The 13,318-nt window shown below is 42.5% G+C and overlaps 1 protein-coding gene across 2 annotated transcripts in view; it reads right to left on the reverse strand.

The window, feature by feature from the left end:
* LOC100136701 (sodium channel protein type 4 subunit alpha) overlaps nucleotides 1-13,318 on the reverse strand; it is a 210,328-nt gene that overhangs the window by 29,818 nt on the left and 167,192 nt on the right. For both annotated transcript variants that reach the window (XM_036934870.1, XM_036934869.1), the window contains 3 exons: nucleotides 10,255-10,378; nucleotides 4,246-4,400; nucleotides 887-1,060 (listed from right to left, as the gene is read on the reverse strand). In XM_036934870.1, the coding sequence (XP_036790765.1) occupies nucleotides 887-1,060; nucleotides 4,246-4,400; nucleotides 10,255-10,378 (453 nt within the window). The remainder of the gene's footprint in view (nucleotides 1-886; nucleotides 1,061-4,245; nucleotides 4,401-10,254; nucleotides 10,379-13,318) is intronic.

The following is a 13,318-nucleotide window of genomic DNA, read 5'->3' on the forward strand; positions in this document are numbered from 1 at the left end:
CAAGCTGTGTAAGGGGAATATGGATTGACTTGGCAGTTTTCATGGCAATGGTAAAACATGAAGCCATGCTGGAGAAATTTCCCTGGGGAAAAAATGCTGTTTACATCTATCTAGTCAGCTCTGGCCTCTTTTTCTTTCTTTCTCTCTCTTCTCTCCTCCTCCCTCTCCCACTCCACCACTCTTTCTCTTCCTTCCCCCCTGCCATCTCTCTCCCTCCCTTTGAGCGGTGTGTCTGTGTGCAGAGAGCAAACACTAATTGCTCAAGGCTCTCTCTATGCCTAAAGACTCTCTGCCACAGACCAATATGTCCAAACTACTGACGTGAACTCAGCTCTCATGTTTCTCCCCGAGGATAAAGTGGTAACAAATAAGTGACGTATGAACCCAGGGGATTGTGGTGTTGCTAGACTCGCTACAGGGCTGCACTGATTGGACAAAGCGTTTTTGAGAACAGCAGTAGGTCGGTGAGCATTCCAGAAATGTGCCCAATCCTGTACATACTGTACATTATGAGCAGTTTTCCCACATACAAATTAAGATTCCCTGACAATATTCTCCATTCAGCATCCTTATTAATTTGGGATTAGGCTTTTCTGAATCCGGCCCTATGACTGTCTGGCATGACAGCCAAGCCATCCAGAAAGTGAAGTGCCTCAATAATGTTCAATGTGTTGGAAAACTATTATTGACAGAGTAAGACAAGACAAATCAGGATTCCACATTGTCCAAGTCACAGAGCTTTCAGAATGCATGCGACAAACAGATCGATTGATCGCGTCTGACCAGATTATAAAACACAATCAAGTGAAGTGGGCCGCCGTTTTAGCAAATGACCTCATCGTCTCAACATCATGTCTGAGGGTTTGGAAATAAACATGGCACTTACATCCACAATCAGGAAATCCAGCCAGCACCAGTAGTTAGTGAAGTACTTCTTGAATCCGTATGCAATCCACTTGAGGAGCATCTCCAGAATGAAAATGTAGGTGAAGATCTTGTCGGCGTACTCCAGCACCACTTTGACCACTTTTCTCTGTTCGATGTAGATGTCCTCAAAGGCCTTCGAAAAGACACATGGGGAGACGAGCCATGATTAGGGCTTTTAAAATAGTCAATAGGCAATTAGTCTCATGCTGTAATTCTATGGAACGTCCCTAGTCTCGTAATCACTCGGCAATCAATCTTACCATAGCAATATTAATGCAGTATCTTAATGACATACATACTGACTGTGTGTATCAGTGTCTTATTCTAATCACTAGAAACTGGCAGTATGTATTGTTATGATGTGGGGGAAGGTTAGTGTTGGGACAGACACACTACCAGGATACACTTCCACACTCCATCCCCAGGTGGCAGCAGCAACTGGTTTAGATGCTGAGCCAAGCCTTTATTTGCCCAGACGTGCTGCCAATTAAGGTGATTGTCAGTCAGTGTCCCAGCCGGCATGGCTGTGAGGCTGCTGGCTTTGTTAGGTGGCAATTGAGTCTTTAGGTTAGGCATGCCTCCTTGTAGTTTTCTTTTTGTATGTTTACTTACGTCACCATCTGAACAAATAATAATCTGCTTGGACTGGCTGACAATGGGAGTCAAGACTGAGCTGGCCCTGGACCTGAGGTATAAGGTCTTCTGGGCACAAGCACTGAACACCTGGTCGCATATGCTTATGTCTCACATTTATGCACACATCAAATCAGGTTACAGACCATGTAGCTAGGCCTAAGATCCCTAGACATAATGAGTCAGATTACAGACCATGTAGCTGGGCCTAAGACCCCTAGACATAATGAGTCAGGTTACAGACCATGTAGCTGGGCCTAAGACCCCTAGACATAATGAGGTAGGTTACAGACCATGTAGCTAGGCCTAAGACCCCTAGACATAATGAGTCAGGTTACAGACCATGTAGCTAGGCCTAAGATCCCTAGACATATTGAGTCAGGTTACAGACCATGTAGCTAGGCCTAAGACCCCTAGACATAATGAGTCAGGTTACAGACCATGTAGCTAGGCCTAAGACCCCTAGACATAATGAGTCAGGTTACAGACCATGTAGCTGGGCCTAAGACCCCTAGACATAACGAGTGCAGCAAACCCAGTAGGCTAGTTTCTGGTTTCGTAACAGTATGTACCCATGAGGGAAGTCCACATGCTATTTTTACATGAAACCCTTTCAGTGATTTTATTTCACAACCGGAAAAATGATATATTTAAACAGTATGCATCAGTGTATAATAATTGATTGAGGCCTTTTGCATCACAGTTATTACTCAGATAATAAAGTTGAATGAGAACAACAAAGGGTCTTTACAGATGATAACATTTCTAGAATGAGGAACATTGAGTTGAAAAATGTCCAGTATTGTATAATGTACCGTACGCACATCCAATGACTTGTGGCTGCTGGGTACAAAAATAAACTCAGGAAATAATAGATACTCACACACTGATGAAAGCTCCCGTTGTTTAACGTTTCAAACCAAATGTCCTCGTCAGGCTTAACCCACATAAAAAAATGTGATGATATTTATAGATTCAACATAATAAGCAGGCGATACAGGCTGTGTCTTTAACTATACCTTCATCATAATACACACACATTGCACAGTAAAGCAACAGGAATATTCATCACTGTGTCAGTATCTATTCTTTATCATAATGACTAACATGCCGCACACATGGAATATGCCTCTGCATGCTTTTCTGTAGAAGAAGGAAAGTGCTATCAGAGGAAAATAAACAAAATGGAGTGCTTTTGCTGAGCAACAAGAGCACTCGCTAGCTAGACGCGTCGTCGTCATCGGAAACCTTTTGCTTTACTCTCATGAGGTATGCCGCCATGCACCCGAAATTAACGCCACGCAGGCTTAGCCTGCATACCCATCACCGGGCAATACCCAGGAGAAGGCCCACACTGACAGGGAAAGGCCCAGGAGAAACAATAATCTGCTTGGACAGAGATTGAGGAGTAGGAGGGTGGATGGAAAACGGGTTAGGGGTCGGGGCGGGGTGGAGGGAGAGGGAGGGGGGGGGGGCAGGCACTGGTAGCACAGCTGAGGTTTGGGTACGCACCGACCAATCCACTGCTAATTAGGAGGAGAGCGGAGAAGGCTTGACTAATCATTGATCTGACTCCTCTCAGCTGCATATCTGTTCATGCACTACATCACTGTGGAGGAGGAAATTGAGGACGATGAGGAGTGAAAGGGCCCAGGCAGATGCAATGAAAAGCTGCACCTCAACCAATCATTCCTTGTTTCTGTGTGCCCAATTTATTGCAATAGACACTTTGTTTTCAATGTTTTTATACTATATATATATATATATATATATATATATATCACAATTTGTCTTATTTCAATTTCGCCGGCTTGACATTCTCAGCTAGCTCTACTATGTTGGGCACTTCATGCCTGCCAACCTTGGTGTTAGATTGTAATAGCAGGTGAAAGAGTGATTGACCTTGTTTGTGAGCTGCATCCTGGAACAAATGGTCTTAGAGTTAGTCCTTGGAGGCTTGTAGGGTGCTGTCTAGGAAATACTGTACAAGGGCTCATGGAAATAACGCCCATCATAGTGTTAGTGTTATTACAACCTAAGGCCAAGGTTAGCACATCACAAAAGCTGATCAAGAGTCGGCCATCCATGTTAGCATCCTCCCGACATCAAATATGGGGTTTTGAGCAGTCTATTGGCTAACCTATTTGATGAGATTATCTTATTATTATCTTATTAAATAGCCTGGATCTTAGAGTAAATCATTAACTGTGGAGACAAAGAGCAATAAAAAAAGAGATGAGGTAACAAACAACTTGTATGATCAGAGAGATTATTCCTAAGCATCACACACAGCCGGAAGCCTCTACTTACAGCATATAACACTCTTAGAAGAAGAAAAAGGTGCCATCTAGAACCAAAAAGGGTTATTTGGCAGTCCCCATTGGCGAACCCTTTGAAGGACCCTTTTGGTTCCAGGTAGAACCCTTTTGGTTCCAGGTTCCTTTCTACAGAGGGTTCTACATGGAACTAAAAATGGTTCTACCTGGAACCAAAAGGGTTCTCCTATGTTGACAGCGGAAGAACCCCTTTGGAACTGTCCTTGTTGGATATCTCTGTCATCCCCTGTTTCCCCCCCAGTCTCACCCCACACTGGGTGGCCTGGCCTGGCATATTGACCATTCAGCAGGCAGGGCCGACTGCCCGACCCGACCCCCGCCACCCCTACCCAGCATGCACGCTGCTTACCAGAGCGCCGCTGCTCAGCAGGATCATAAAAATGATGAAGGACTCGAACCAGCTGTGCTCCACGATCTGAAAGCAGGTCTTCCTCAACCGCCACCATGCCTGGCCCAGGCCCGCCGTGGTTTGGATGTCACAGCACTGGAAGTGGCGCATGCATACTGGGGGAGAGAGAGAGAGAGAAAAAGAAAGAGAGAGATAGACGGATAAAGAGAGACAGAAAAAGAGAATGACTACTACATTGTAGGTGTACAAATGGCTACTCTATTGACTGATCAGTGTTTTAAAGAGAGAGAGAGAATGGAAGTATTTGACAAGTGTACTGTAATGTCAATGTCTATTTTTTCCAATATGTATCCAAGGCCAACATTTTACCCATTAATTTAATGATTCAATTAGTATTTCTGCGAACTCATCTTAATACACATGAATACACAAGTAATGACAGGAAGTAGTGAACTTACAGAGATCATAGCCCATGTGAGTGCTAGCTAGCTAGCACACCTTAGCCTAGTGGTTAGAGCGTTGAACTAGTAACCGAAAGGTTGCAAGATTGAATCCCCGAGCTGACAAGGTAAAGATCTACCGCTCTGCCCCTGAACAAGGCAGTTAACCCACTGTTCCTAGGCTGTCATTGAAAATAAGAATTTGTTCTTAACTGACTTGCCTAATTTAAAAATGACTTTATACTAGCTCTCCAGCCTAGCCAGGAGGATAAGGACCGAGTGTCTTTGCTAATCTCGACTATGGTTTTGGAGCAACATATTCCCTGGTATCAATTACTCTTTAAAAGCTTTCCAGCCAGAACAATGGCTGAGGCTGGCTGCTATGAAATCGCATTTGAGCCGTCAACCCATAATGGCCGCAGAGTCGACCCAGCTCCTCCATAACCGTCATCTGAGCCCCCCGTCCAAATGAATTTATTGCCTGTAAACTTAATAATGATGGGATTATGGTAACGGACCACTTGCAACTCAATTTCTAACGATGATCCCAGGCTCTTTCTTGGAAACCGCGGACGTTTTAGCGCCCTGGCACTGACATCTGCCAAGCAATTAATGGCCATCAACAAGAAATCAAGAGGTTTTATTGACTTTGACAAGGCATTTACAGTTATCATCCGGTCGATATACGGTCAGACCTCGGAGTAGAGGCATTTCCTAAGGGATGTCTTTTTTTGTTTTGTTCTTTGAGAGTACAAATAATGTAAATATCCTGTGTTGAAATGCTGCTACCTCTTCTCTGAGTGTAAAACGCCATGAATTGCCCGCATAACCTTGTGCATGTTTGAGTACACGTCAGCTTTAGGGTGCTGGATAGAAACTTAACGCAGGGTCAAGACAGGCCTTCTTCTTACAGTTTGTCCGTTTAGCTCAGTTACTGTACAGTCTATTGATGGTCTGGAAATCGATACAGTTACTTATTTTGGAAGATATTAAGATATAGGTTTGTTTTATTTTGCTGGGCAGCATTAGCTAGCACTAGTCAGGTTTACCTGCGCCAAAATGCTGGTATTTTTCATCCTATAGCCTGTTCTCTCTCTTCTTTTTAAATAGTGAGCCAACATGTTTTCAGCACTTTCATTTCCATGATTGATCAAATACATTTTCTCATGCTCTCTCGTCTCTCTGCAGCAGACATATAGTGAGCAATATCAGCTTGCAATACATAAAGAATCATTTTAATTGTACAAATTTTGAGAATCTCAATACATATTGTATTGCAATACCTAAGTATTGTGATATTTCATTGTGAGCCCCCTGGAAATTTCCAGCCCAAGTAACGTCCCTCTAATGATTTAGTCCCTCGAGCTATCGTTAGAAAAGTCCAGAGAGTTGTGGTTTGTTAGGTTGGCGGCCATTTTGTATGAAAAACCATTAGTCATGGCACGGAGACATGGAGACAAAACCAATGTGACATGAGCTTGCCCCAAGCGCATGCCTCAAATGTAAACAATGGTCCTCATGTATATAAAGTGCCTGCCCCCAGCCAAACTACAATGCTAGCGCTACCTCCTCTAGCTGTGAAACGACCCTGCTGAACCTGAACCTAAACTACTCCATGTTTCTTTCAACAGGGAGGCAACAGCCATGTAGCCTAGGTGTCTCTTTTTGCTTTAACCAACTTTTGTTGAATGGTTAAATCCAGTAACAACAGCAACAACAATTATCACCATTTGACTTTATTCTGCTGTGCTATTCCTGTCTGGTGAAAAGCCCCACGCTAGGCTAGAGACAGAGGAATTGATAGGCAGCTGTAACGTCCCAGTACGTAGCTCCGGGATTGATCTGTTTTCATTTATTTTATGGCGGAACACCACCATTTTGTCTTTCTTACGCAACCCAGAACAGTGTGAAGTATGGCCATGTAACACCTCTTCATCTACTCTCCAGTGACAGTACTTCTGCTTCATCCCATTCCCATTTTGGGGAAGCACAGGAACATGTAGTGTTCTTAGTGTTGAAGGTGTAGATACACAATCACAACTTACTACATGCTTGTGTTGGGCTTAACTATACTATATTTAAGCAATAAGGCCTGAGGAGGTGTGGTATATGGCCAATATACCACAAATCCCAGAGGTTCCTTATTGCTATTATAAACTGGTTACCAATGTAAATAGAGCAGTACAAATAACTGTTGGGTCATACCTGTGGTATACGGGTGGTCTGATATACCACGGCTTTCAGCCAATCAGCATTCAGGGCTGGAACCACCCGGTTTATAAATGCCCTTTTGGGCTTTCCAGGGTGCACATGCTTCTGTGTTGGCACCACACCTAACAAACAGGCCGTGGCTAAGTCTACCGTGAGTATCATATGATTGATAATAAATCAGTGTCACTAAGAGCCTGCGGTACTGGTGGGATCAGAGTCCCGCCCACGTCCAAGGAACACAAATAGGTTTCCATGGTGAGGTAATCAAACCATTAGGTTTGCATTTAGGATATTATGACGTAACCTTAATAGAGTCCTGTGATTAGAACTATCCACCACCCACACCTTTGAGTTTACTAGCATTCTGAGGTAGTACTCTGAAAGGAATAGAGGGTTTCAGCCTCTACTATAGTCTACGTTATTAAAGTAGTGATGGTGCTCTGGTTGTTTTTCTACGGATACTTAGACTTCCTGTGTAATCGAAGGAACACGTACACATGGTAATATGATACCTCATACACAATTCACACTCTATTCAATGAATACCTATCAGTGTCAGCATTCAGGAAACACCTCTTGTTCATTGAACCCAGAAACACTTAGAATTAAAGTATTTCACAACCACAGTGTACGTGTAATCAAAGAGTGTGATCCCCTAATCAAATCTAGATTAAAAACACTGTACTTTTCAACAATTACCAGACCTTTAGTAATGATGTTACCGCTATAAAATAAACATGTCGAAAGCTTTTTAGAACAACCTCCAACGATGCTGACCGTTTCAATGTACACTCAGCCAATGCTGACTGTTTCAGTGTACAGAGAATTACCACGATTGTCTCGGAGGCATCACGTGAGTGGTCCAGCGTACTAGGTTACCTCAGACGGTCTGAGGGGGTTGATTAGTTGGGACCAAATTGAATTCGGGGAGTCAGTCATCATCAAATTAACTAGAGTCCATTTTGTGCCTGACACGCCTTTTCAAATCTCTGCTGACACAGGACATTCAATTTAATGCGCCATTACCCTTTGAAATGTCACTTAATTGTTTAATGTTTTATATCAAATGGCCTCCACTTGAAGCAAAAGCCAACCATTTTGGATAGTCCCAAATAAATGTTTAGATTCGGGCTCACAGAGAGAGTGAGTCAAACCCTATACTAACATAAACTGTTAAAAATATACACATGTTTAGTTTGGACTGCAAAGTTATCATGACATACTACTATGCACATTTGAAGTATGATGGAAACACATTCATTGACGTGATTGACATGTTTCTGTTCTGTTTCCATTTCCACATACAGTATACGGATGAACCTCAGGTCTAAATCTGATTTTTTTTTCCCAAACAGTAGAGAATAATGCTGCTGATAATATTACATTCAATAATATTCCTTAAATGTGCTTACCTGTCTTTTACATGTCTTTACCTGTCTTTACCTGTCTTCTACCTGTCTTTTACCTGTCTTTTCCTGTCTTTACCTGTCTTTTACCTGTCTTTACCTGTCTTTTACCCGTCTTTTACCCGTCTTTTACCCGTCTTTACCCGTCTTTACCCGTCTTTACCTGTCTTTTACCTGTCTTTTACCTGTCTTTACCTGTCTTTACATGTCTTTACCTGTCTTTTACCTGTCTTTACCTGTCTTTTACCTGTCTTTTACCTGTCTTTACCTGTCTTTTACATGTCTTTACCTGTCTTTTACCTGTCTTTTACCTGTCTTTTCCTGTCTTTTCCTGTCTTTACCTGTCTTTTACATGTCTTTACCTGTCTTTACCTGTCTTTTACCTGTCTTTTACCTGTCTTTTCCTGTCTTTACCTGTCTTTTACATGTCTTTACCTGTCTTTACATGTCTTTTACCTGTCTTTTACCTGTCTTTTCCTGTCTTTACCTGTCTTTTACATGTCTTTACCTGTCTTTACATGTCTTTACCTGTCTTTTACCTGTCTTTTACCTGTCTTTACCTGTCTTTTACCTGTCTTTTACATGTCTTTACCTGTCTTTTACCTGTCTTTACCTGTCTTTTACCTGTCTTTTACATGTCTTTACCTGTCTTTACCTGTCTTTTACCTGTCTTTTACATGTCTTTACCTGTCTTTTACATGTCTTTACCTGTCTTTACCTGTCTTTTACCTGTCTTTTACCTGTCTTTTCCTGTCTTTACCTGTCTTTTACATGTCTTTACCTGTCTTTACCTGTCTTTACCTGTCTTTACCTGTCTTTTACCTGTCTTTTCATGTATTTTACCTGTCTTTTACCTGTCTTTTACCCGTCTTTTACCCGTCTTCACCTGTCTTTACCTGTCTTTTACCTGTCTTTACCTGTCTTTTCATGTCTTTACCTGTCTTTTACCTGTCTTTTCATGTCTTTACCCGTCTTTTACCCGTCTTTTACCCGTCTTTTACCTGTCTTTACCTGTCTTTACCTGTCTTTTACCTGTCTTTTCATGTCTTTACCTGTCTTTTACCCGTCTTTTACCCGTCTTTTACCCGTCTTTTACCCGTCTTTACCTGTCTTTACCTGTCTTTTACCTGTCTTTTACCTGTCTTTACCTGTCTTTTACCTGTATTTTCCTGTCTTTTCCTGTCTTTTCCTGTCTTTACCTGTCTTTACCTGTCTTTTACCTGACTTTTATCTGACTTTTACCTGTCTTTACCTGTCTTTACCTGTCTTTTACCTGTCTTTTACCTGTCTTTTCCTGTCTTTACCTGTCTTTTACATGTCTTTACCTGTCTTTTACCTGTCTTTTACATGTCTTTACCTGTCTTTACCTGTCTTTTACCTGACTTTTACATGTCTTTACCTGTCTTTTACCTGTATTTTCCTGTCTTTACCTGTCTTTTACATGTCTTTACCTGTCTTTACCTGTCTTTTACCTGTCTTTTACATGTCTTTACCTGTCTTTACCTGTCTTTTACCTGACTTTTACATGTCTTTACCTGTCTTTTACCTGTCTTTTCCTGTCTTTACCTGTCTTTTACCTGACTTTTACATGTCTTTACCTGTCTTTTACTTATGTACCATTGCAGTATACTGTATTATTAGTGCATGCATACAGTATATTAAGCTGCATGACTGTTTATGCTTATACCTCTTGCGCCAGAGCTCCCTTGAAAAAGAGATTAGTATCTCTGCTACTGTACATAATGGCATGATGTACTTTAGCATGAATTACTACAGTACCCATAATGCTCTCTACCAGTTTCATTTTAGCAAAGATGTTCTAACGAAAACATAATGGTGTCCTCTCTCCTTATTGACACATGGTGTCATAAGTGGATTACGAAACCACGCCCCCTTACCAATAGAATCTCAAGGGGGACTCACCTGATTAAATAAAGGACGGATAAGCTTACCATCAGGGAAGCAGTTGTCAGGATCCATGGTCTCTTCGGCCATCTCCGAATACTCATCCTCTTCCTCCCCTGGCTTCCTCAGATCCACTGTGCTGCCCTCTGAAAGGCTGATGTCATCCTTTACCTGAGGAAAACAACCAATCAGAGCCATGTTAGATGAAAATATATATTTATATATTACCATTGATATATTGGTAATATAGTAGAAGGTGATCTGGTAGGTATGGAGAGAGAATTGTTCTGTCTTTTTCTCCATCTATGAAAACCATTCAGAAGGAAATAATGAATAACTACTACTGTCATGATGACGATTGTCTCTGGACATATTTGATTTTCACATTCTGGTGCGTATAAAGTCTGGGTATGTCTAATATGACATCTAACCTGGCATTTCCTTTGTGGCTTTTATCGTATTGTATTTTACAGCACATCTTAATCTGCAGCATTTGTTTCAATCTGATCTGGTAAATTTCAAGTCAAGCAATCAGAGATCTGGAGTGAGATTTATAGCATCAGCCTTTAATAGACAGACGAGGTGTAGTAGGATGGATATTTAAAAACAAATTCAGGCAAAACCCAGAGACTGCATTGTTGAAAATGGACCGGTAAGGAAGCGTTTCACTGTTGTTTATGAAGCATGTGACAAATAACATTTGATTTGACTCTCTAGATTGGGATTAATTTGGATATCTGTTTACTCACAGATACACTATAAAAAGCTAGAGGTTGCCATGTTCACCTGTTAGTAAACGCTGAGGCAATACAAGACCAATCTACTTGAAGACACACTTCCAGTAACCCTGTGTGTGTGTGTGTGTGTGTGTGTGTGTGTGTGTGTGTGTGTGTGTGTGTGTGTGTGTGTGTGTGTGTGTGTGTGTGTGTGTGTGTGTGTGTGTGTGTGTGTGTGTGTGTGTTTGAGCATGTGTGTGTGTTTGAGCATGTGTTTGAGTGCATTTCAGAGTGGGAATGTTGATGGAGATGATGAGTGAAGCCTAACGCCTCGAACACACCCACAGTGTCATTGGGCAAAATGGAACACAGCATCATCTGGATATGTACTGAACGCAACAAAACTTCAACATTCACCTTCTGCTACCATTTTTGTCAAGCCGTTTACACATACAATTTGATGCATATGTTCAATAAATCCAATGTACGCACAACACAGAACGCACTAAGGAGCAACAGAAAGAGCAAGAAAGGGGGGGAAGAGGGAGAGAGAGAGACAGAGAAGAGAGGGGGGAGATGGATTGAGAGAGAGAGACAGAGAAGAAAGGGGGGAAGAGGGAGAGAGAGAGACAGAGAAGAGAGGGAGGGAGGGAAGAGGGAGAGAGAGAGACAGAGAAGAGAGGGGGGGAAGAGGGAGAGAGAGAGACAGAGAAGAGAGGGGGGGAAGAGGGAGAGAGAGAGACAGTGAAGGAGAGGGGGGGAAGAGGGAGAGAGAGAGACAGAGAAGAAAGGGGGGGAAGAGGGAGAGAGAGAGACAGAGAAGAAAGGGGGGGGAAGAGGGAGAGAGAGAGACAGAGAAGAGAGGGGGGGAAGAGGGAGAGAGAGAGACAGAAGAGAGGGGGGAGATGGATTGAGAGAGAGACAGAGAAGAGAGGGGGGAGATGGATTGAGAGAGAGAGACAGAGAAGAAAGGGGGGGAAGAGGGAGAGAGAGAGACAGAGAAGAGAGGGGGGGAAGAGGGAGAGAGAGAGACAGAGAAGAAAGGGGGGGAAGAGGGAGAGAGAGAGACAGAGAAGAGAGGGGGGAAGAGGGAGAGAGAGAGACAGAGAAGAGAGGGGGAGATGGATTGAGAGAGAGAGACAGAGAAGAGAGGGGGAGATGGATTGAGAGAGAGAGAGACAGAGAAGAAAGGGGGGGAAGAGGGAGAGAGAGAGACAGAGAAGAGAGGGGGCGGGCGATGGATTGAGAGAGAGAGACAGAGAAGAGAGGGGGAGATGGATTGAGAGAGAGAGACAGAGAAGAGAGGGGGGGCGGTGGATTGAGAGAGAGAGGAACCTTAAGACAAAGCAGATCTCTCTTGACAAGTGGCCGCTGTGCCTTACTCTCTTAGAGACTAACTGTTGAAATGCGTCCTGTCTGACGACACCTCTCTACTGAGGAGAAGGAATCATCCGTAAGCAACCTTCACAAACCACATCTGACCAGATACAAAGGCACAGGATGCGAGGAGCAGGAAAAAAGCCCTTCTTTACTTCAAAGGCTCGTGTTTTACCAAGCTGAAACATCTCAATTTACTGTACGAGGCCAACAACAAAGACGTGAGCCCCTGACACGGATCTTCTCCTGAAAGTAGAGACCATTTTACCTCCATAAGGATAATGATGATGGGTTGTATTTACATGTATACAATGCCGGATTGCACTTCTTTTCAATATGTCTCAGTGCAATACATTGTTGTAAGGGTAACTCACATGATAAAACAGTCCCAAATGTAGGGAAAATTATGAATAGTTGGACAATATATATTTTTTTAAACCTGTATTTTACTATTGAATACTATTGAACACACACGTAAACTTTTCCAACAGGTTTTCAGTCTTCAACAGTGTGTGACTTATATACAGGATCTATTTATTTTCTATATGGGTCTAATCCTGAATGCTGATTGGTTAAAACCACATTCCAGCCAGTGGTTTTCCATTCCATTCTATGCACTTGGAAAAATAATGGATCTACTTTTGAACTACCTATTTGCACCGGGACTCTGTGGACTGCTTGCTGTTTATCGCAGTGTCTGAGGTAAGGTGACAACACCAGAGTCAATGAGACAGTCATGCATAAACACAGAGTAAAGTCTGGGTAGAGGAAGTTCCAGGGTGACGAATGTCAGCCTTCGGCATAATAGAACCCTCAACGCTCTCCATCTTTAATCATTCTTTAATTCATATCCTTCATGGCCATGTGTCATTTAAAAGGATGGTGCACCCCAAAACTGAAGTATGGCCAATGTTTTTATATTTGTAAAGTGGGCTAAAGTGGAGCACAATCCATACCTTAATTCATCTGTTCGGTGGAATACTTTTTCATTTTGGAATTCCCTATGCATTTCCTCCAC

The sequence above is a fragment of the Oncorhynchus mykiss genome, chromosome 11 (assembly GCF_013265735.2).
Source record: "Oncorhynchus mykiss isolate Arlee chromosome 11, USDA_OmykA_1.1, whole genome shotgun sequence".
Lineage (NCBI taxonomy): Eukaryota > Metazoa > Chordata > Actinopteri > Salmoniformes > Salmonidae > Oncorhynchus > Oncorhynchus mykiss.